Source organism: Podarcis vaucheri, assembly GCF_965113315.1.
Source record: "Podarcis vaucheri genome assembly, chromosome: 3".
In the NCBI taxonomy this organism is placed as follows: Eukaryota; Metazoa; Chordata; class Lepidosauria; order Squamata; family Lacertidae; genus Podarcis; species Podarcis vaucheri.
This window is the reverse complement of record NC_138761.1, coordinates 61,398,184-61,422,760: the sequence shown is the minus strand read 5'-3', so window position 1 is coordinate 61,422,760 and position 24,577 is coordinate 61,398,184. Positions and strand designations below refer to the sequence as shown.

The 24,577-nt window shown below is 41.1% G+C and overlaps 1 protein-coding gene across 4 annotated transcripts in view; it reads left to right on the top strand.

Moving 5' to 3' along the window:
• Positions 1 to 24,577, top strand: part of UTRN (utrophin) — a gene marked incomplete at its 3' end in the record, with an annotated part of 322,774 nt that overhangs the window by 43,709 nt on the left and 254,488 nt on the right. For all 4 annotated transcript variants that reach the window (XM_082215859.1, XM_082215861.1, XM_082215860.1 and 1 more), the window contains exons 3-14: positions 4,749 to 4,810; positions 10,213 to 10,305; positions 11,048 to 11,125; positions 12,042 to 12,134; positions 12,817 to 12,989; positions 14,530 to 14,645; positions 16,115 to 16,272; positions 18,810 to 19,013; positions 20,518 to 20,699; positions 21,225 to 21,375; positions 22,121 to 22,240; positions 22,745 to 22,846. In XM_082215859.1, the coding sequence (XP_082071985.1) occupies positions 4,749 to 4,810; positions 10,213 to 10,305; positions 11,048 to 11,125; positions 12,042 to 12,134; positions 12,817 to 12,989; positions 14,530 to 14,645; positions 16,115 to 16,272; positions 18,810 to 19,013; positions 20,518 to 20,699; positions 21,225 to 21,375; positions 22,121 to 22,240; positions 22,745 to 22,846 (1,532 nt within the window). The remainder of the gene's footprint in view (positions 1 to 4,748; positions 4,811 to 10,212; positions 10,306 to 11,047; positions 11,126 to 12,041; positions 12,135 to 12,816; positions 12,990 to 14,529; positions 14,646 to 16,114; positions 16,273 to 18,809; positions 19,014 to 20,517; positions 20,700 to 21,224; positions 21,376 to 22,120; positions 22,241 to 22,744; positions 22,847 to 24,577) is intronic.

Here is a 24,577-nt window from a genome sequence, read left to right as displayed (position 1 = left end):
TCAGCCATAGCTTCAGTAGGCAGAGCAGAATATATGATTCCCCCAAACCATGATAGTTAATCAAGCAGGGAACTCAGCACAGAGGTTAGTTGGCTCAGTTGACAGCTAATCCATTGAGGTTAATGGAAGATTAATTAGAAAAAAGGGGCCTGCAATAATCTGTTGATATATTGTTCAAATGTCAAAAAGTAACATACCACAGCAATACAGGGCAGGAGAGTAAGAGAGGTGCTTGTCATAAGATGTTCCTTTTCAACCTCCTCTTGCTGGCTGCTATGTTTGTGTGTAGCATAGAACCTACTTGAAAACAAACAAAATCTGGTGAGCGCAATCACACATTCTTCCTTTTTAGTATTCCTCCTTTGTCATATTTGTACAAAAAGGAACCTTAAGCTGTGTATTAATTACAGGGAGAAATATGAATGGAGGTCAGAATTTGCATGTTTGCTTTCAGCTGAATTCTTATATATGGAGAATGGGGTCTAATTCAGGTTTGGGGCATTTGTGTTACGAATGTCCTGCAGACTTTGTTTTGCTTTTACTTGCCTTTTGGAGACTGGCAGAGGAGGGACAGAAAGCTCAGTCCTTCCTCTGGTACTCCACTTGATTGCTGTGTTTGACGCAGAACACTTCACACAAACCCTGTATCAGTTCACTAACTTGCCTGAATACTATTCTTTAACACTTATGGCTACTGGGAGAGTGCTTAAATATAACGTTGTAAATATACTTAGTGAAGATATAATGACTTTCTGATTCAGCTGTTTTTCACCTTAAGTACGGTAAGCAAGGCAATGAAAGCTATTGACTTAAACCAGTGGTCTCCAAACTTTTTCCAGAGAGGGCCAGATTTGATGAAGTGAAGTAGAAAGGCAAGATATACATGTTTTAGTAAACAACAAATATATTTTTTCTTGCTCCATTCTCATGCTCCCGCTGGAAGACCTATGAATAAGTTTGAGGTACCCACAGTAGTACAAATCCCCAAAGGCAGGCAAGTGCAAGTTTGTAATTTTGCTACATTCCTGGTGCCTCATTGAAAACCCACAGGCTAATTCCTCCTTTTATTTCTAAATTCCTTAGTGTAAAAATTTCATTTTCAGCAATTAAAAGAAAGGACAGTTTTAAGAACTAGTTAAAAAGAATGCTGACCTTTTTGTGACTTTGTGTAATGGGTGATGTCAAAAGCAGTTTAAACATCTGAAACTTTTCCAGCACATATTCTTTTGCAAGAAATGTTGCTTTGCCTTATTCTCTGAAGCGTTAGCATAGACATTTGTTTAGTAAAAGGAGGAGCTTTAGGGATATATGAATATTGTGTCAAAGCAAAAGAGAAATTGCAACCTGGCAAATGGTGACAGAAGCCAGAGTGCACGGAAATGCTGTTTACCTTCCTGCTGCAGCGGTACCTATTTATCTACTTGCATTGGTGTGCTTCGAACTGCTAGGTTGGCACAAGCTCGGATAGATCAAAAGGAACTTACCATATTTTTTGCACCATAACACTCACTTTTTTCCTCCTAGAAAGTAAGAGGAAATGTCTGTGCGTGTTATGGAGTGAATGCCTATGGGTGGTGGTGGGGGATCTGCTGCAGTTGTGAGCAGAGGATCCATGGTTCCCCTTCCTTCCCTCCTCCGTGGCTTGCTTTGAAACAGCAAAGTGGGAGAAGAGCCGCTGAGTGGGGAGGAGAGAGGGACAGTTAGCCTGCTTGCTTTAAAGGAGCAAAGCGGGAGGGGAGAGGAGCCGCTTACACGAGTGTAAGCGGCTCCTGTCCGGTTGGCTCCTTTAAAGCAAGCAGGCTCTCTGTCCCTCTCTCCTCCCCACTCAGCTCGCTAAATAGCATTATTAGTAGCATCCTTTTCCACACACCCCATGCGTGCTCCTTGTCCCTTGAGTGCTTTTCCTTCCCTCCCCACTTAAAACGTGGTTACAAAGCACAGATGCACATGGATCATCAGGATTTTTGCACTGGGTCACCCCAAATTCACCATCAGATCACATAGCATGTCCATGGCTACATCTTGCACCAAAAAATCACACACCCACTGTTGCCTGGGGTCGCAGTGGTGCAAAAACGTGGTTACAAAGCATGGATCCACATGGATCCTCAAGATTTTTGCATTGGGCTACTCCAAACTCACTGTCAGATCACATGTCTGTGGCCACAGCATGAACCACAAAAATCATACATCCACTGTTTCATTTAGAATATTTTTTTCTTGTTTTCCTCCTCTAAAAACTACGTGCGTGTTATGGTCTGGTGCGTGTTATAGAGCGAAAAATATGGGTACTCTAGTCGCACGGATTCGAACTGCTGAACTTCTGATCAGCAAGCCCAAGAGGCTCAGTGGTTTAGACCAGTGTTTCCCAACCTTTTTTGGGCAAAGGCACACTTGTTTGATGAAAAAAATCTCGCGGCACACCACCATTACAGCCCCGTGACGTCAGCGCGCAGCGTCACGCCGGGAGGGACGCACAAAAGTGAAAGTTTTCAATTTTTTTCCCTCCCCCTTGCCGGGGAACCTCCAAGCTTTGGGGGTGGGGGGGAGGAGGCAGCAAAGCGAGGGACTGAGGGACCCTAACCCTAACCCTAACCCTCACCGATCACCCGGGAAAGCATGCGAACGAGGAGCCCCCGTGTCCTGCTCCCGGCAGCGGACGGCACAAAGCGAGGAGGCCTGGACAAGGCAGCACGCTCCCCGCTCTCGCTGCATCGGGGCTTTTCTCCTCCAGGCCGCTTTCGAAGTCCCCTTCTGCGCTCCCAAGAGCCGGAGCCGCTGCTTCCAGGCCCTGTCCGAGCCCCGACTTGTGGCCTCACTTCGAGGAGCGCCTGTTGCTGGGGACAGTGCTGCATCCCCCTCAGCCGCCGCCTCGCTTCCTTCCAGGAGACCCGACGGCTCCCCCTCTCCCGCTCGCCCTCCTGCGCCCGCAGCAGACCGAGACCTCCCCACCCCCGCCCGGCTCGGCCCTACCTGGGCGCCTCCAAGCCCGGCCGGCTCCGCGTCGCGCTCCACGCCGGGCAGCTGCAGCGGGGGCGCGCGGCGGCCCGGTTGAGCGCGCCCGGAGCCGCCGCGCCGCCGCTCGCGAGTCCCTCCGAGAGCCCTCGGGACTGACTCCGGAGTCGCGAGGCGGCGCGTCGCCCAGGGAAGGGGCGGCTTCCCACAAGTCCTCCGGGAAGCAAACGCCCTCGTCCGCCTCCCTCCAGGCAACATCTCGCGGCACACCAGGCAACATCTCACGGCACACTTGTGTGCCGCGGAACACCGGTTGGGAAACACTGGTTTAGACCATCGTGCCATCTGCTCTGCTCCCAATAAACAGCTAATTAGAGCTTACCACACCTTCCCCTCTGACTCAGTCTCAGGAGAAGGAAAATGTAAATAGAATGAGATAAGTGCTGCTTGCAGAGAAAAAGACCACATTCCCAGGGCACATTCCTCTGATTCCTAGTTGGTATCTGAATTTACTGGGAGTTGATCAGCACAGAAATGATGCATACAGTGGAGCCATTCATGACTTGATAGATGTTTATAATGTCAACCACCCTATTTATATAAAGTAAGGAAGGCTGTATTTTTTAACCTTTCCTTGTATAGAACTCCTCCGTTTTGACAGCTGCCCTTTTCTGTATTCTTTCATAACTTCTTTGAGATGAAGTAAGCAAAAACGTGTGCAGTATTCCAAAAGGAGCCGCTAACCAGGGTGCATTTGTTATCCAGCTCTTGAATCTGGTTGTAAATAATAATTTAGAAAACATAACAGTTTGCATTAAGTCAGATTACTGTAGGTGCTAGCATAACACTGATTCATGATGATGATTATTATTTTTTTACACAGAGTGAACACATACTTGTGTAGTCTGATCCTACTATAGTTATTACGTGCAGGTACACTGGCCCAATATTGCTGCTTTTCAGTAATTATGTAGGCTGGAGAAACTGTAAGCTTTCCTTTATAGCTTCTTGAGAGTGGACTTTGAGAGTTCCTTTTTGAAAAATACCTGAAACCTGGTTTCTAGAAGAAAGAACAGACTAAATCTGTCAGCAACAATTACATTTTCTGGATTTTACTAATAAGGAGTTTATAAGGCCCATAGCAGTTTGGGACCAGTTTACTTGAAGAACTGCTTTCATCTGCAGAACTGGGACTTTTCCAAGTGCTGCATGAAGATGGTTGTACAGTTGCAAGTAAATCCATCTTTGAATGTGGCAGCACCTAGTCTTAGGAATGCCCTGGCTATTAATATTAGGCAGGCCTCCTTATTGTTGTGCTTTCAATACCTGCTAAAACCTTTTTGCTTAAGCAAGTTAATCCAGACATGTAATTTCAATATGTGTATGTATATGTTTTTATAAACTATTGTTTTTATCTATTTTTGATTATTTTATTATGTCAACTGTTTTTAATGTCTGTTTTTGTTGCCATTTGTTTTTAACAAATAGTAAAACACTTTGGATTTTTTTTCCATTAAGTCATATAAAAACCTGCTAAATTAAACGAAGTTAATGAAGAAGTATGGTGCTTGTTCAGGTTTATCTCCATATTCATCTCTCTAGAATTTTGATAGATGATTCTCTGCCCTGAAAATCATTTCTAAGAGGTCCTCTCAACCCTTTGCTTCCAAGTGAGACTGGAATCAGTTTTTTTCTTAATTGAGGGCAGTTCCTCAAAATAATAATGATTGATGAGTGACATTTAGCAAGTCTAAGAAATATATTTTAATGTCTTTTATTTCCTTAATTTCTAGATGAGCACAATGACGTACAAAAGAAAACCTTCACAAAATGGATAAATGCTCGCTTTTCTAAGGTAAGGGTGGCTTAAAACCTGCTAAGTATAAACATAACCTTTACCCTAGCCTTTGACAGCCAAGATGTGCATTTTCAAGAACCACCATTTCCCTGTGACTTATTTCTTCTTCTTCTGTGTTTTTAACACTGAATTTTAAATTGTTGTAGCCTACCCTGGGACTTGTTGGGTGAAGGGCAGATAATACATTTACTACTACTACTACTACTACTAGTAGTAGTAGTGTTATATTGGGTTACAATGCATAGTCTTTTCAGATCATCCCTAACAAGCTAAACAATTACATCCGCAGAGTGATTTGTAATGTTATAAAGATTGTGTGCCACTCCCAATCTCTGCGGAGTGGTAGCCAGTTTCCAGGGGTTTCCAGACGGTTACCCAGGATTCTGTTTCCATTGGGAATCAAGGCACAGCCAAGACTGTGATGTCTTTAAGAAATATGGTTTATTTTACACATATTTACACCAAAAGCTTTCAATGGAGGGAGTGCAGAGTTTAGAGCTTTCACATCTCAAGGGGGGGGGCATGTTCTCCACAGCAGTACAGCACTGGATTCCAAGATGTCTCTGTCTCAGCCTGCCTTCAGCCAGCACAACAAGATGGTCTTGACCTTCAGCTCTCACATGAAGTCCTACCTTTTTCCTGCTTCTCCTTCCCAGAAAACTCCTTGCCAAGCAGCTTCTCCTCCTTTCCACACTATTCCATGCCTAGCTTTAAAAGGTGACAATTTACCTTTGTGACACAGTGCCCCCATTGCCTTGGCAACCTCCCCCTCTATTGCCTGTGGAGTCTTTTGTCTTGTAGACAGGTTAATGGTGGGGCAATCATCTCCCTTTGCCCCTCTGTCTGGCTGGTAGAAAAACAAGCTCCGCCTGTCAGTTCTGATTAAACCCAGCACCCAAGATTCTATAGGAGGAAATCTGGCACCAAGGGATCTGGGACATCTCTGTGCCCCCACTAACCAGTCTTCCCCAACCCGGTGCCCTCCAAATGCTTAGGACTACAGTTCCCATCGACTTCCTCCAAGCTAGCACATCTATAGTTTGGAGAAGTCTGCCTTATGGTGCTGTTTCTTGCATTCCCACTGTGAAGAGGCATTGTACCACAACAGCAGCAGCAGAATTGTCGAGCTAATATCCTTTCAAAAACAAAACAAAAACAAATTGTGACGCTTGATTAAATTCATTCATATGCCAGGAGTCATAGTTCTGTCCATAGCAGTATCCGGAGAATTTGATGTTGTCATATTATAATTAGATTCTGCTTGCAATATCCTGAATGCATTAAAATGGATTTTGAAGATTGCCTTTCTGTACGCTCTGTCACAATTCGACTTTATGAAAACGTTCAGTGAACTTGCGTTTTGATCAAGTACAACTGCCAATTTCTGAGCATTATAAGCTGCTGAAGAATTGTAGAGTTATTCTAGAACTGTCCAAAGAGCTCACTTTTTAGCTTTCTTGTTTGACTGTTTCCTGCTTCACAAAATTATATTGGGTTACATTTTAGAATTGAAAAGTTGTATTTCCTAACAGGGAAGAGAGGCAGGAAAGCAAATAGGCATTTTAATCAGCTGATTGGTGGCGTCTTTCGAAAGCCATTTGCTGCAGAACTACTTCCTGCAAATGGAGCATCTGTGTCTACAAAGGAAACACGCTCCATTAGCAGCAAGCATTTTTAATTCTGATTGCTTCCTGCTGCAAATAGAGTTTCCTCTCCTGCAGCGATTTGATTGATTGATGATAAAGTGGCATAGAAATATAATCATTCAAATGAATCGCAAAGTGGCTTACAAACAATAACAATAGCATAATACAGGGGTCAGCAACCTTTTTCAGCCGTGGGCCGGTCCACCATCCCTCAGACCATGTGGTGGGCTGGACTATACTGTATTTTGAAAAAAACTATTTGAATGAATTCCTATGCCCCACAAATAATCCAGAGATCCATTTTAAATGAAAGCACACATTCCACTCATGTAAAAACACCAGGCAGGCCCCCACAAATAACCCAGAGATGCATTTTAAATAAAAGGACACATTCTACTCATGTAAAAACACGCTGATTCCTGGACTGTCCGCAGGCTGGATAGAGTAGGTGATTGGGCTGGATCCGGACCATGGACCTTAGGTTGCCTACGCCTGGCATAATAGAACATCATAAACAGAGCACAAATAATATAGAACAATTAAAAAAATCACCAGGAAAACAATAACAATCAACAAAACAACTGTAATATTTTTGTGGCATAAAATTTAATATCTGGAAGTCAGCACTGGGATCATTAGGATATTGTTGATAGAGAAGTACTAATAAGTAAGTGTGTGTGTGTGTGTGTGTGTGTGTGTGTGTGTAGTGATGATGATTTATGTCACTTTTATAAAATTATAGATGTGAACCAAGAGAATTTTATTAAAACATTATAATTTAGTTACTAGATGCTTTAATTGCTTTTCAATGTTAATTGTGCATTCACTGTTCAGCTTCTGAATGTATACATTAAAGGAAAATAGGATTATGTTGTAATTTTTATATAAAACAAAGTAATCAGGGAAATTGATGACATTTGTAGCAGTTTTATAGGCATCACAATAGCATAATCTACTTCACAAGTCACTTGGACTTCAATTGTGTGTATATTTCAATAGTTTTTGTGCATTGTACAATACCTGCTTCTTTGTATCATGGGCTACATTGAAAGTTGCTTTGGTAGGTTTGCTGCTGTTACTTTTTTATAGGGAGAAAATTGATTGTAGGTTTGTTCTCATAAAAATCAGGCACTTGTTGAGCTAAGTAATCAAGTTATAACTGTTTTGGTGCAGAAGACAAAACCATCCTGCCATAAAGAACAGAAGAAGAGACAAAGATAATAATTTGCAGTTCAGTGGACCACATCTGTACGATAACTACTTTATATATATTCAAAATGTTCAGTAATGACTCTATTCAGTGCTGTGGCCAGAATCAATGAACGCATACTTCAGTAATGTTTAATGTGCCATCAAATGCCTAGGCAGTTTTTCTCAAACTAGGGTCAGCAGCTGTTGTTGGACTACAACTCCCATCATCCCTAGCTAGCAGGATCAGTGGCCAGGGATGATGAGAGCTATAGTCTAACAGGAGCTGGGTACCCAAATTTGAGAAACACTTGTTTAAAGTGTATTTTGACTGCAGAGTTATTAAAAAAATTGAGGCACAGCACAGCACATTGTATTTTGCATCTGCTTCTCCTTCATGGCTTTGCAAGTCTTTCTATCTCCCTCCCCCCACCCCCTTTAAATGTGAGATCAGTATAAAAGAGGAATGTGGACTAATTTAACTTATATAATTATATAGAAGTGATTCAGCAAAGCAAATGCCTACAAAGGAATTACATATACTTTCTAGCATCAATACAAATAGAAAAAGCACAAGTTCTCTTTTATTACATAAATATATTTCTGAATAAAGTTGGTGCTCTAAATTTAGATACTGGAAAAAATATGCTCAGTTTCATTTGCTGAAATTCTTCCAACCCTGCAGAGTGACCTTTCTGCTTTGTGAATGGTTCCCACATCAAATTCCCATGACTTGGGGGCATGATATGGAAAAATCTTGGCCCAAATACGAAAGTAAATAATACTTATTATGCAAGATGAACCAGAAATTTGTTTCTTGAACTTGCTGCTAAATTAGTGTTACATGGAAACTTGCAAGCTTGTTTCTCTGTGGAAGAAAAATCATATAACAATATGTGGAATGGGAGAAGTGAGAAGGAATACCTACAGCACAGAACTGCTGAAATAAGCCAATGCTTCCCATCTCCCCCCCCCCCATGTGCCCTAGTAAGCTCAGCTTTAAGGAGCTGGATGTTCTTTGATGTATCTTGCCTTCCACTCCCACTTGCCCTGCCTTCTTATGGACCACTACTGTCAGCTGTGTATGTTTTCTCATTTTGTGGATGTAGCCCATAATTGTAAGCTTAAAGAATGACTTTGGGTTCCTATTAGTTTATGACTATTATCTTCACACCTTAATCCTAAACGTTTGTATCTTTGCTTCCAGCTGGGCTGTGAAAACTGTGTCCCCCCCATGCCCCGCAAGACTCCAGCTTCCATTAGCCAAACAGAGTCAGTGATCAGGGATAATAGCTGTTTTAATCAAAGAACATTTGGAGCCGGGTGGTCCAACACATGGCACCCTCTAGGCTTTTTGTGCACTGCCCCCCCCTCTGCAGCCCTTGTACTGCCTCCCCAAAGCTGGGTAAGCAAGGCGGTGGGCTTTGGGAAGGAGGCATGAATGCTCTGACAGGGTCCTAGAGCAGGGGTCGGCAAGGTTTACCTTGTCTGGACCGATTCACGCCAGCAGAGATCCCTCTGTGGGCCAGATCATTCGCACGTGTAAGTGCCCACGATTTCCGGCATCTGCAGCTGCGCAGACACAATTTTTGAGGTTGGCGTCTGCGCAGACGCGATTTCCGCGCTGCGGAAGCAAGCCCCTGCACCGGTTTAGGGAGCTGCTCAGTTCAGGGGGGCTTGTGGGCCGGTTAAACGACCCCCGTGGGCCGCTTGTGGCCCATGGGCCTTAGGTTGCCTACCCTATCCTAGAGTTTTCCAGCCTCCTTCCCAAAGCATATCTGGGGCTTTCCCAGCTTCAGGAAGGAGGTGGGAGGGCTCTAGGACTCTGCCAGAGTCTTGTGTCTTCTTCCCAAAGCCCAGTTCCTTGGTTATCTGGCTTTGGGAAGACAATGCGAGGGGGCATCAAATTTTGGCCTCTCTCTCTTGCCCCCTCACTCCACCCCCCACCCGACAAGTAGTGTGTGGCCTATGGGTTCTGTGTTGAAATATTATTGAAGCCCACTTGGTATGAAAAGTTGGACCGCCCTAATCTAGAGGGTCACAGGTTTCCCATCCCTGGTTTACACTGTCAGCGTTAAAAGTGTTTTGAAGTGTGGTAGCATTTACAGGTATATTTTAGGCACATTTCCCTGCAAGACTTACAGGACAGTATAGCAAACCTTAGTAGGCTTTCTCTGTGTGTTTCTGACAACCGTAAGTGGTGAAAAATTTGGAATCTACTCTTCCAATTCCATGATAATTTCATAGCAGATCAAGACTGTGAAGACTACGGATGATAGTTGCTTTAAATAGATTGTTGGGAGGTTATGTAGCGGTTGCCACCTTGGTGGCCCTTTGGTCTATATAAATAATTTCACTGAGAAATCTGGAAAGCTTGAACATATGCAGAGAGGAAAAAAATTGAGACAAAATTGGTCAGATTGTGGCTACATATTATATTTGTGGCATTTTATTCTTTGTGTGTGTGTAGAATTAAATATTAAGCATGATGGGAACTAAGATACCTACAAACTTCCCTTTTTTGGAGCATTTTACAATGATTCTAAAACGTATCTTGTTTTATAGTGTGGAAAACCGCCAATAAAGGATATGTTCACAGATCTCCGAGATGGAAGGAGGCTTTTGGACCTTTTAGAAGGACTAACAGGAAATCCATTGGTAAGCAAAGCATTCTTCCAACATGAAGAAAATTAACTTCAAATGTTGCGTGTATAGTTAGAGTGGCATCATTCACTTATTTAGAATACTTTGCAGGTCTTTGCCTATAGTTTATTAATGAGCACACTCAAAGTCAATGTGTTTATGTTCTTTGCATCAGTTTGAACTTGCATGTGGTTCTTGGATTTCTAGTTCTTGCAGTTGTAATAAATTTAAATATGTGATGGCAACATTTTTTAATCTAATCAGCTATGCTGAACAATCAATGCACATTTCCTCTGATGGATTTCCACTGCATTTTTTTTCAGCAGAAGAAAGTTCATAGCAGGATTAGCCCCTAGCCTGAGTTAGACAATTTCTTCCCTTCATACCTAAATTAGGAGAGAAGGAAAAAAGAAGGGGAATGTATGTGAGTGAGCCTGGAGCTTGCTACAGTACATGTCTGTAGTTTCTATTGTTACATTTGAATGCAACCAGTGTACGCCTGATTCAGTTGTCTTCCAGTTGGTTCAAGCTGCCATAAGCAATGTATATCATGCAGAATTATAATTACATAGCTTGGCTAAAATAAATGGATATACATTTGGCTAGATTTAATACATGTATTCAGAATGTATTCATAACTTCTGTTTGGTCTTTCTTGATCTTCTGGAGAGTATTATTTGTTAAGTATCATACAATGAAAGGAAAATTTGTGATCTTAGTTCTCCTCTTATATCTGAAAATTGTTTGTTATTTGAAGCTGAAAGAACGTGGATCCACAAGAGTCCATGCCTTGAATAATGTCAACAAAGTACTTCAAGTTTTACATCAGAACAATGTAAGTTTCTAAAATAAATGTTTGCTTAGAAGTTCAGTGCCCTTGAATGTTCAGTGCCCCCGAAACAGGAGAAGAGAAGGTAACAATGAATTAAAATTAGTTAACTACCAATTAGACTGCAGCCTGAAAAGTCTTGGTGGTGACAGGGTGGGGTTGGGGAGAAGAATTTCATAAAATTCAACTTGCTTACAACTTGGTTCCCATAGTGGTTTATACTTTGCAGATGAGAATGTGTAATGATACTTCACTTATAATTAGAAGATAATTTCTCCCCCAAGAAGTGAACTTGTATTTCTTGTTCCTGAATGCCTTTGGGCATCATTGATGGATAGAATGCTAACATATTTTGAGGGGCTGAGTCAAATTATAATTTACTTTCTATAGACTTGTTATCAATAGTTATCAAGTCTCCTGAACTGCATCAGAAAAAACTATCTTTTAAAAATAACAACGGAAAGCTAAAAAGTGGTTGCACAATTAAGAATGTTGTCTACTTTTGTGCTGTTTATACATATAAAGGTTTGGATCTGAATTTAATTCTTGGTTTAAAGAGAGAGGTTTTCTGCCCTGCCTTCCTTTACATTTTCCCCAAAACCTGCTTCTGGAATTGGGGGAAGCCTTTGCCTAGAGGCTGTTGCTTTTGGCCACCAGATAAATATTTGGTTGCCACTGATGACGATCTCTAGGGACAACTTGATTGGGTGGAGACATTTTAATTTCAAACTTGAATATAAGAATGTGCATATCTCCTAGAATTTGTACATTTAATGACTGCTTCTGCACTTGTACATTCTAGAAGCGGGATTAAATCATCCAGTTATATAGTTTAGACTATTTCTTTGCAAAAATGGCTAGGCTAAAGAAGTGAATTGTGTTGACTGGAATAAAAGCAATGATACTTGAATGTGTGTTCCAGGTGGAGCTGGTGAACATAGGAGGGACGGACATTGTTGATGGAAATCACAAACTGACTCTTGGCTTGTTATGGAGTATAATTTTGCACTGGCAGGTGAGCAACCTTGATACCTTATTTCAGTCCTTGCAAGTGAATTATTAATTAGCAATGGAACACATCTGCATTTTTTCTTTTGCTGCAACCCTTTCATGCCATCTATCCAACCAATCCCACCAATCCTGAGACCCCAGGGACAGGGGAAATGACTTGAAAAGTAACTCTCTTCTAATAGTAATAAACCATTTGACAAAACTTTGTGCTACTCACCAGTATGCGCGCGCGCGCGCGCACACACACACACACACACACACACGGAATAGGCTGTGGTGTTCTTGGATCTCCTTACCTGGCCAAGAAGCCAGTAAAATGGGTTCCAGTAGTTAGGGAAAGTACTAGCTGAGTATTGTTAACATCTGTATCTCCAGCTTAAGGGGGACTAGTGCAGGTTTTGTACTGGCACTGGAAGCATGGGGGAGGGAGAAAAGAAAGATGTCAGGTCCAGGGAGCCTGCAATATAAAGTCTGGAAATGAAAAGAGTTGGGGACAGATGGGAAGGATGAATATGAACAAATACAATTACATATGCTTCTCTCATGTGGCCGATTGTGAGTCACTGTCCTTTATGCTAACACTGTGATCCGTAGGTTTGGGAAATCTTGTTTTCAGAGGCTCTGTGTATTCTTGGGCAGTTGTTTTGTGTATATGTACTTGAAAGCCTTTTTGTGCTTTCTTTCAGGTTAAAGATGTCATGAAAGATATAATGTCAGACTTGCAGCAAACAAATAGTGAAAAGATCCTCCTGAGCTGGGTGCGACAGTCTACTAGGCCTTACAGTGAGGTCAACGTTTTGAACTTCACCACAAGCTGGGCAGATGGGCTTGCTTTCAACGCTGTGATCCACAGGCACAAGTAGGTAGCTCCTTGCCAAATGCTGCAGTTCTAAGGAAATAAGCGCCTGCAGTTTCTTTGTCCTGGGGTGGGTAAGGAAATTTAATGCTAAGTGATGCATTTTTTTAAAATAAAAAAAAATGGCAGTAACAAATAACAATTGAAGAAAACTGCCAATACAACATTTTCCTAAAGAGCACAAAGCTTACACTCAGTTCTCAATATGTTAAAAAAAATACTTGGAATTGTTTTAAAGCCCACTTTGGCATATGTTAGCTGGAAAGAAAGCTGAGTGGTTTTTTTAAATGTTGAGGTTACTATGTTTGAGTGATGAGTAACAGTCAAAGCCAGTAATGTATGTTCTTTGTTTTTATTTTTTAAAAACACACATGGGAAAGTAAGAAAACATTTAGTTTTTTTGGGTTTTTAAAAAAAGAAATCTCAGCTCAATACTAATACTTCCATGTGTTTATCTTGTGCCTTCTCACTATTTATTCATAGATGCATATATTATGAAAGGAATAAAGGTCATTTATTTTCCACTGAAAGCTTAAGACTGCAATATTGTTCCACTGAAAACCATGGAACTGTTGAAATAAAGTTCAAGGTTCATTTTGTTGGGGCGAAGATGTATGGCAAGGGCCACCACTACCTAAAGATAATAATAACTAAGTATCATTAAAACAATGGAACCAGTTAGTCACAATTAATTTAAGTCCCATTGTAATGGGATTCAGTCACAAGTAATTTAGTCATGTAAGGTCATATTGGCCCAGTTTATATATAATGCTAAGATAACCATGGCTTAGCATGAATGCATGTGTTCCTGGAGATGAGATTGTGGATATTTGCTCCTTGTCTGGGCCTGCTACAAGCTAAACCATGGTTTGGCTTAGTGCATTGTCCAAATGGTCTTGTTGGTTCTCATTCCACTCAAACCACGAGTGGTAAGCAAAGTTTGCTCTTGGTTTTCAGCTCACAATTTGTCTGGAAGAGATAAAACATGAGAACAGGAACAGGTGACATACTAAGCCAGTCCATGGCTTACTTAGCTCACAGCAACAGAATGATCAGAAAAGGAGCAAAGTGACTGGAGTATCCTCTTTGGGAGCCTATGTGCTTTCAGCAGGCCATGTTTTAGCTTAGTACTACATGTAAACAACTAAGTATGCAGCACTTTTGAAAACAGCAAGTTGTTCAAAGAATTAATTGAAGGCTGCCTTGCCTTGCATCAGCAACACGCCTGCATGCTGCCTACAATATATCCAACATTTGAGTTTAATTTCTTTAGCATGATTATTGGGATCAATAAGTAGGTTGAATGTAAGTTCTGTCCATGTGATTGAAAGTGAACTAAATTCTGGGGACCCTGAAATGTTAGTTTCCTTCCGGAGAAATAAGTAAGCATATCCATCACCATATGCACAGATCTTTCTCTTGTATGTGGTATTTGACTTAATGGACGCATGGTACATATAACTGCTTGATTCAAGTGTTGAATGAATAAGCAAGTTGTCTTCCTTTTTTTCTTCCCTTATTTTGTTTTCTCTTCTGATTTTAGGCCCGAGCTCTTTAGCTGGGATAAAGTAACTAAAATGGCTCCAGTTGACAGACTAGAACATGCCTTCAACATAGCCAAAAATCGCCTGGGGATAGAAAAATTGTTAGATCCTGAAGGTAGAAGATGATTCTTTGCAACTGAGTACACTTATGTCTGGATGATGGATTTTTTTAATTATTTGATTATATGTTTATGCATTTAAGATGACTGTAATGGATTATAATTGGCTAACTTCTGTTTAGAGTAAACCCACTGAAATTAATGTGCCTTAAGTTAGTCATGTCCATTAATTTCAGCGGGTCTGCTTTGGGTATGACTACAGTGGAATGCAATCCAATACTGAATATGAAAAAAAGAAGAGTGTTGCTGCAAAGACTTCAGTATTTCTATATTGTTTACTTAAAGGTAAAGGTAAAGTTACCCCTGCCCGTACGGGCCAGTCTTGACAGACTCTAGGGTTGTGCGCTCATCTCACTCTAGCGGCCGGGAGCCAGCGCTGTCCGCAGACACTTCCGGGTCACGTGGCCAGCGTGATGAAGCTGCTCTGGCGAGCCAGAGCAGCACACGGAAACGCCGTTTACCTTCCCACTAGTAAGCGGTCCCTATTTATCTACTTGCACCCGGGAGTGCTTTCGAACTGCTAGGTTGGCAGGCGCTGGGACCGAGCAACGGGAGTGCACCCCACCACGGGGATTCGAACCACCGACCATGCGATCGGCAAGTCCTAGGCGCTGCGGTTTTACCCACAGCGCCACCCGCGTTCCTCTGTTGTTTACTTAAAGGTAAAGGTAAAGGTACCCCTGCCCGAACGGGCCAGTCTTGCCAGACTCTGGGGTTTGTGCGCCCATCTCACATCTATTGGCCGGGGGCCAGCGCTGTCCGGAGACACTTCCGGGTCACGTGGCCAGCGTGACAACGCTGCTCTGGCGAGCCAGAGCCGCACACGGAACGCCGTTTACCTTCCCACTGGTAAGCGGTACCTATTTATCTACTTGCCCCCGGGGGTGCTTTCGAACTGCTAGGTTGGCAGGCGCTGGGACCAAGCAGCGGGAGCGCACCCCGCCGCGGGGATTCGAACCGCCGACCTTTCGATCGGCAAGCCCTAGGCGCTGAGGCTTTAGCCCACAGCGCCACCCGTGTCCCGGTTGTTTACTTAGCCTACATTTATTAATTTGCTTAGGCAATTTATAACCTGCTCTTCACAAAAATCAATCCCAGACCAGAATACAGCATGAAAAGGAGCAATACATAATAAAATAAAACATTCTGGAAATATCAAAAGACAACAATAACCCAGAATTAAGCATGCTGTGCCCTTTTAAAATTAATTTCAGTTAATCTGCCAGTAGTCTTGTGCTTAATATATCTATATAATGAGAGTGAAGTGACAGAATTTAGTACTGATGGTTTTCAGCTTGGTGGATAGTGTCCTATACATGTGTTGCTGATTCATTTCTGCAATCTCTCTCCCCACGCTCCGCAAACCCTGAACTCAACATACGGGCACAGCCTTATGGCTCTGGGCATGGTTTTCAGCTTGAAAACCTGCAAGAATATCCAGTAATCATATCATTTCTGTTTTTAGATGTTGCTGTACAGCTTCCTGATAAGAAGTCCATTATCATGTACTTGACATCCTTGTTTGAGGTCCTCCCTCAGCAAGTTACCATGGAAGATATTCGAGAAGTGGAGACTCTTCCAAGGAAATATAAAAAGGAATGTGAAGAAGGGGACATACAGATGGTGTGTGCTAATGTTTTCTCAATTCTTTCTTAGTGTAATGTCGTATGACATTTAATGTTGCCTCCCAGGTAGCTCCTGTGTCTTTTGTCCTTTTCACAGTCAATAGAAAAGTACTCATACAAATTTGTACGGTCAGTAGGTTCTGGCTTCTGTCATGCAGTGCAAAAATACATAGCTTTCTTCCATTCTTCTTTCATATCATCCGATGATCTTCCTTTGCTTCTTTTTTCTGATGTTACTTTATCGGCCTGGCATTCATATTTTCTTTTTTCCAGTACAACTCCTTGTCCCCTCAATATACTTTCCTCTTAAAAAATAAAAAATCTGTTGCTATATCAACCCAGCCTTCTATGCTATGTATTTAGAATTCTCTGTTTTCTAGTTCTTACTTTTCCCTTTATATCTTGGTCTTTAAAATCCCCTGACTCTTTTCTTTTATGCATTTCTTTCCCCTTTTAATATAAAGTTCTGGAGCATATTGCTCTATGACAGTGTGTTGGATCTAGAGTTTGTGGGAGCTGAACTCTGATCCTGGGATGCTCTCACTGGGAGTGGGAGAAGATGCAGTTTTAACTGATTCCCTGTTACCCTTTACTTCCCAAAGATCTACTCTGGAAGGTGTGGGGGAGTGGTTTTTGAACAGTGTGTGAGGTGGCATAGGAGGCTACAAGGAGAAGAGGGAAATAAGCAAAAATCACTTCCTCCTTTTCTCTAGTGCAGCGGTTCTCAACCTGTAGGTCCCCAGATGTTGTTTGACTACAACTCCCATCATCCCTGAGCTCTGGCCTTGCTAGCTTGGGTTGATGGGAGTTGTAGTCCAACAACATCTGGGGACCCACAGGTTGAGAAAGGCTGTTCTAGTGGAAGCTTCCATTGCTTTCAGATGCTTCCATTTGCGTAAGAACAATTCTTCAGCCAACTCTATCTTTCCCTTTTTACCAAGTCTGTTTTTGATTCTTTTCAATCTGAGTTTCAGTCTCTTCATTAAATAGAGGCTTCTCTGACTATATTTTTGAGTTTGGATCAAAATGGTAGGGTCATTTCTTTCACCATTTGGAAATGACTTTAGCTAAGCCTAAGATGGTTCATTTTCCCTCGCAGTGCTATCTGACCAGAATGCCCTTCCAGTTGATTCTTCCTCTGTTTGTACCTTTAGTTGGGTGGGTTTGGGTGAAAGGATCTGCTTAACTCTTCCCATCCCAGCTATTTCCCCCCCTTCAAAATCATGCCTGCTTTCCTGCTGTTTTTCTCCCTGAGAGATAAAATATCTCCTGTTATCTTCTAACTTTTGAAGAGAAAGGTCTCTTTCATTCACCTCTTGTGGTCTTTCAGTCAGCATAAAGCTACTATTACCTGATAATAGAAAGCTCTTGGTGGGAGAAGGGGAAAGATTATGTAACTTCATATATAATGTGTAGTTCTGTCCTTGTTTTAAGTGTCAAGCCACCACAACATTTTTTAATTCTATTAGACTTTTGCTCTAGTCATTGATTGTTCCTTTCAAGAGGCAATACTGCTGAATGTTTTTATGACATAACTCTTGTAACACATAGAATCATAAGACAAAGTGTAAACTCAACTTTGAATACCACCAGTTAACATCCTACCTCTTGTTAGGCTAGTTGGAGAAAGTGTGCAGAGGTTACTATTTTAAGTTTTATATACTTGAATGTATTTTGTGAAGCACTTGTCAGAAATCCTAGCTTAATGCTTGTAACAGGTTTGGTGCCACATATTGCACTTAGGCATCCGGTAATTGAACTTGTGACTTAAGTTCGTACTTGAAAAGGACAGGATATTTTTACAACTGAAATCTCTTTAGACAGAAGTGCTGATAAGGCTTCTAAAGTACTTTAATCATGTGTTGGGGGTTCCACAATTTTTTCTAGGAATTTCTTTTTATATATAAGAAAGACCTACGACTTTAATTTTTATGCACGACTGCATTGTAATGAAAAACTTCTCTAAAGTAAAAACATTAACATCACAGTAAATAATTTATATATGGTTAATGTGCTTGATGAAAGCCGTTTTAATTTTTTAAATATCAATGTGAAGGCATATATCTATGTGTGTGGAGTGGTCATGTTGTAGGCTTTTGGAGGTAAGATAATGGAATATTAGCAACTTCTGTGCAGGTATAGAAATATTTTATCTAAGTCGATGTGTAAATGCATTTGTAAAATGAACGTCAGTGAGAGCAAAACTCAATTATGTCTACTAGTAAACCTAGATCATTCAAATGGTTTTTTGGTAAAATATCAAATCTAATCTTAATTTCTGCCATTTATTTCATTAACATTGAATCTGTTATTGATAACCATGCCCTGAATACCTTGAACCAGATACCTTGGATTTTCTGCACTGCAAGGTAAAAACCTAATCTTGCACACACACACAAGATTCTGATACATGCATTCCCAACCCCCACTCCAGCCCTTTATGTGGTGGTAACATCTCTGTTAAATAAGCATTTGTGTTATTATAAAAACAGCTTTCAAGAAGTGGCTCTTGAGTTTGATTTTTCTGCTCTGTAGAGTGAAACAGCAGAAGATGACTATGGAGGTTCAAGGGCAGAAACTCCCAGCACTGTGACTGAAGTTGATATGGACTTGGACAGCTACCAAGTAGCTCTGGAAGAAGTTCTCACATGGCTGCTCTCTGCCGAGGATACATTCCAAGAACAGGAAGTCATATCTGATGATGTTGAGGAAGTCAAGCAACAATTTGCTACGCACGAAGTGGGTGTTAAATAAGGTTTCTATGAGAGTTGCAGTATGTAGTTGGTTGATCAATATTATCCCTTGATTAGGCAGCAGGAGATCATTTTCATAACTATAGTTGTTATACACATTTTACCCACCAAGTTCATAAAGCTCCTCCTTCTGCTGCCTGGGAATGCAGAAAAGGGGATTAAGGGGATGGTTGTCAAGTGCCTGAATGGCCATGCATACATAGTTTGTGGGCTGTGTTTAGCCTGGTGGGTCACAGGTTCTGTAGATAGTTTCAGAAGAACTTATTCAATTTCTTGTTCAGTTTCTCTTCAGTAATATAAATGTTATTAAAGTTCATGGGCTACTTAGACGTTGGAAGTCACAGGAAATTTTTTGTTGGTTTCTTTTGGTTCTTTTCCTGAAAAATATTTTTGATGGATAAATCATTTGCTTATGGAATAACAACATTATTTTTTTAATATAATAATATTTTGAGAGAGACCAGGATTTTCTATAGATTGTGAAGTGGCTGCAAATGGCACTCATGCCTTGGGACTTTTTTAATTTTTTATTGATATATACCTCTGTTGTGGGTTTAAGATTACACCCAGATATATATAGGTAGTTGTTTGGTATGTTTGCAGTTACAGTGTGTACTAGCACCTGGAAAGGTAAAGGTAAAGGGACCCCTGACTGTTAGGTCCAGTCGTGGCCGACTCTGGGGTTGCGGCGCTTATCTCGCTTTATTGGCCGAGGGAGCCAGCGTACAGCTTCCGGGTCATGTGGCCAGCATGACTAAGCTGCTTCTGGCGAACCAGAGCAGTGCACGGAAACGCCGTTTACCTTCCCGCCGGAGCGGTATCTATCTATCTACTTGAACTTTGACGTGCTTTCGAACTGCTAGGTTGACAGGAGCAGGGACTGAGCAATGGGAGCTCACCCCGTTGCGGGGATTCGAACCGCTGACCTTCTGATCAGCAAGTCCTAGGCTCTGTGGTTTAACACACAGTGGCACCCATGTCCCTCAGCACCTGGAAACAGAGCTACTTTAAAGAACATGCAAGCATGGAAGAGTTAATCATAGAATCACAAAATTGTAGAGTTGTAGAGGACCCTGAGGATCATCTAGTCCAACCCCCTGCAATGGAGGAATATGCAGCTCTTCTGCACATGGTTCGAACCTGCAACCTTGGCATTATCAGTCCTATGTGATTAATTTTGTTGGCTCCCCGTCCCAAAGCATTTCAGGCTGTCATAGAAGAAGCATGAACCTGAGGTTCCCACAGTAATGGAAAACTAATCACACTGTTGATTTGATTATTTTATTTCTATTTTTAGCTTCCTGATGAGGAGAGAAACACCTTAGCATCTTTTTTTTTTTTGCTTGTTTCTTTATTGATCCTAGCCATTTCTGTGGCGTTCCAATTTCCAATTTGCTGTTTATTAAAAGTCTTGTAAATTCCATGCAATTATTAAAATTATGCATGGTGAGAGATCAGATTGATCTGACTTGTTTAATCTTTTTTCCTAGGCTTTTATGATGGAGTTGACAGCACACCAGAGCAGTGTGGGTAGCGTGCTGCAGGCTGGCAATCAATTGTTAGCCCAGGGCAATCTTTCAGAGGAGGAGGAAAGTGAAATCCAGGAACAAATGTCATTGCTGAATTCCAGATGGGAGGCTCTCAGAGTAGACAGTATGGATCGGCAGTCCCAGTGAGTGACACCCTGAACATGCACAGACTAGATTCCAGTTCCAATGGGACACGTTATGTGTCAACCCCTCCGACCCAACCCCTTGCGGACTGAACAGTTTTTAGAATAAACTTAATGCATCACAACACTAAATTCAGCCTGGAAGCACATCTAAATGAGCTCAGGAAAAAGGAAATAAAGTAGTAAATAGTTTTGCGCCCAAGACACTAACATGAACACAAAACTAAACTGTGGCTCTTTGTATGAAAATGTAGTATTTCAGATTCTGTGTTCAATACAGGCTTATGTGTTGCTTTAAAACATAGTTCCTAATAAATGTGACTAGAGTTTCAGGCCCACTTTCCAAACATGTTGCTTTTCTTTTGACCAACTCATGTAGGCTGCAATCTTTTGAGTACTTACTTATGAGTAAGACTTAAGGAATACAGTGGGACTCAATTCTGAGGATTGCACTGTTACTTTAACATCAAATCTCATTTTAAAAGTGACATTAAAAAGAATTCATTGTGTTTTTGACATGATCAGCCTCCATGATGTATTGATGGAGCTACAGAAGAAACAACTGCAGCAGCTGTCCGACTGGTTGACTGTTACAGAAGGACGCATTCAAAAGATGGAATCTCAGTGCTTCGCTGAAGACTTGGAGTCCTTTCAACAGCAGATGGATGAACATAAAGTATTTTTACCCCTTACTGTAATAAGCATGATAGAGTGAAAAAATAGTCTGCAACAGCTCAGATTTCCTGGTTTCCTTTGGATGGAATTGTTAATATAGAAACTCATCTTTTAAAATAAGATTTAGACCTTCATGTGTACTGTGGCATTGTGCCATGTATAGTGAAGTTCAGGAACTGTATTTTTTTGGAAGTACATTTTACTTCTTGGCTTCCTTGAAACTTTGTGGAGCATTGAGTGTTGCCATTAAAACTTCTGGATAGAACTTAGGGGATTTTTCATATGACTGATCTTGTGTAATATTACTTAGTAGTTCTGGGGTATGTGTGAATATTCCTTTTGACACAGTGCTTTTGACACAGAGGAGAGGTGTCTTTTTAAGCACCCAAAAGTGTTGACACAGAGGAAATGTTCTTCCTGCCACCCACTCTTCAATGTGGCCCAGAGTACTAAGCTAGCATTTTCATGTGACTAGACATGTCAAATGAATGTGGGGATCTTCACTTGCAAGAAATGACTTAATGAGCACATATGCAAGATAAGGTTGCATTGGTGAAAATAATTTTGTTACTATACATATTGTGTGGGATGTGGCCAGAAGCAGCAGAGGCTGTTTAGAGTGGTTGTGGCTAAACAGTCGTGGCTCATTAGGAAAATATTTGCTTAAACAAAATCAAGCAGCTGGCACTAGCAAAACAATACAGTGTTATGTCTGGTCTTCGTAACAATTTAATCAACGCTTTCAGGGGCTACAAAATGATCTTGAAGCAGAGCAGGTTAAAGTAAACTCATTGACTCACATGGTGGTCATTGTTGACGAAAACAGTGGTGAAAGTGCCACAGCTATCCTAGAAGATCAATTGCAGGTGAGTGGATGTCTTGATTTAATAATTCTCTGTGTGGGAAAAATGTGGAACATTTTTCAACCAAAGGGCCACATCTCCTTATGGGGGCCCACATGGGCAGGGCAAACCTAGATGGAGCAATGAATATGAATCTTACCTTTGTACTGTAGGTTTCTTTCTACACACATTCACCCAATGCTCTCTGTACTCCAGGCAAGCAAGCAACATTTATTTATTAGACTTTATTTATTTATTTATTTAGTAGACTTATTAGATGCTTGTCACCTGAAAGTCTTCAAGCAACTTACTTTAAAGAAAAATATGTGCATACATATTTGGCATACATAATGGCATACATAATATTTGGCATACATAATGCCAAAGGAAGAAAAGGGGGTGTAGCCCCATTGTGCACGGCTTCTGCTGCTGGGACTCATTAGCTAAATCCCACCCTATATGTTTGTATTTTCCATCTGCTTTCAAAGGGGAATGCATTGTTTCAGAAATTTCTTTAATTGTCTGCAGGTGCTTGGTGAACGATGGACAGCAGTTTGTCGCTGGACTGAGGAACGGTGGCTCAAACTACAGGAGCTCAATATCTTATGGCAGGAGCTATTGGAAGAGCAGGTAAAACTTGTTTATTTTCTCCAGTGTACTTATTTTTAAAAAGAGTAAATCAGCTTTCTGAACTTGCTTGTATTCCTACCCAAAGGTATTCATTCAATTTGTTATGGACTGGTCTGTTACCAGTGTATATTGCTGACAGAACCTGAGGTCATTCAGTGAAGCTGAAATATTTTGGAAGATTCAGAACTGGAAAAAAGCAATACACCAGCGCATAGTTAAACTTTGGAATTCACTACCATAAAATGTAACAAAGGTCACCAACTTGAAAAGTTTTGAAAGGCAATTAGACAAATTCAAACTCTTATCAGTTGCTAGGAAACATGAGTGGGGAGAATGCTGTTGCATTCATGTCCTGCTTGCAGGCTTCCCATAAGTATCTGGCTGGCCACTTTGAGAACAGAAAGGTGTGCATAAATAGGCCTTTCGACTCTTCTTACATTTTAATGTAATTTTTATGTAATTATTTATAAGGCCATGTTACGATTGAGACAGTTATGGGGAAAGAGAGTTAGGCTATTGTACAAGTTTTCAGGAACACCCTTAAACTCTTGTAAAAGAGTATTAAAATAAATTGTGTTTCTTTAGTTCAAACTGCTTTTTTAGGGGGAAAAACTTGTTACATAAAATTAAATACTAAAATTATAGCCTTTCAGTTCTTCAGATATAGATCTCAGGCCAGTTGTCAGCTGCCATTATGAGTAGTGCAATAAAAAATGCACCATCAGGGATACTTCGGCCCAAGCTGCTACAAGTTTTATTTGTAACTGGGCATGGACCCCTTGGCTTTTGCAGTACAGCATTCCACTGTTTGTGGATGTGCTTAAATAAAATTTGCTATTGGGGGAAAGCATGTTTGTTTCATTTATGATTCCCCTCCCCCCCGAACAATAGAAGTGATTTTTATTGTATATAGATACAGGTCCTTCCTGGGTGTGAACTTTAAGTATAATGCGTTAAGAAGGATTTATAAGCTCATGGTGCAACAACCTTCATTGCTAAACCTCGCTGCTTTGTTTGCTGTCAGTGACTAGTCATCTACATTATGGGTGAGAGGTGGGGAGCAATTTGCCTACTTGTATCCCAGAGTATAAATCAAGCTAATATATATAAACAGTATCCGGTATGTTACAAACAGTATGTTTTACGACCAGTGACAAATTTAACTAAAAGGAAGTAGCTGAGCATTATTAATTTTAGTAGACTGGGGCTGAGTAATCACTGTATCCATATGATTGTGGCCTCTTCTCTGTATGCAGTTGGCCCCGTTATGGATCACATTGGGATCAAACTGCTAAATTAATCAGATTAAATTAATCCCATTTGAGATTAATATAATAGGATAAAATAACAGATGTAATCCTCTACTGTTGTGCCTCTTTCTATCTAGAGAGGTGGTCTTATAGATTTCAAAGGCTAGTGTGCGTATTACCAATCATAGAGGACTGGGTGAGTCAGTGTTGGTTGCAGAAGGCAGGTTTTGCCCTTGCCATTATTGTATCCACAAGAGCAGTATTCTAAGTCCCAACTGAAATGAACACAAATCCTTCACTTGTATAGAAGAAAATTAAAGGTCAAGGGACACCATTAGTGACACCATCACCTCTGGGTAACTCAGATTGCCTTTGTCTGCATAGTCTTATCTTGAGCCCTGTTTCTTTCATTGCATTTCTGCCCTGTTATTTCCCCAAAGAGCCTTGGGCAGCATTTGCACTTCAAAATCCCCTTAATTAC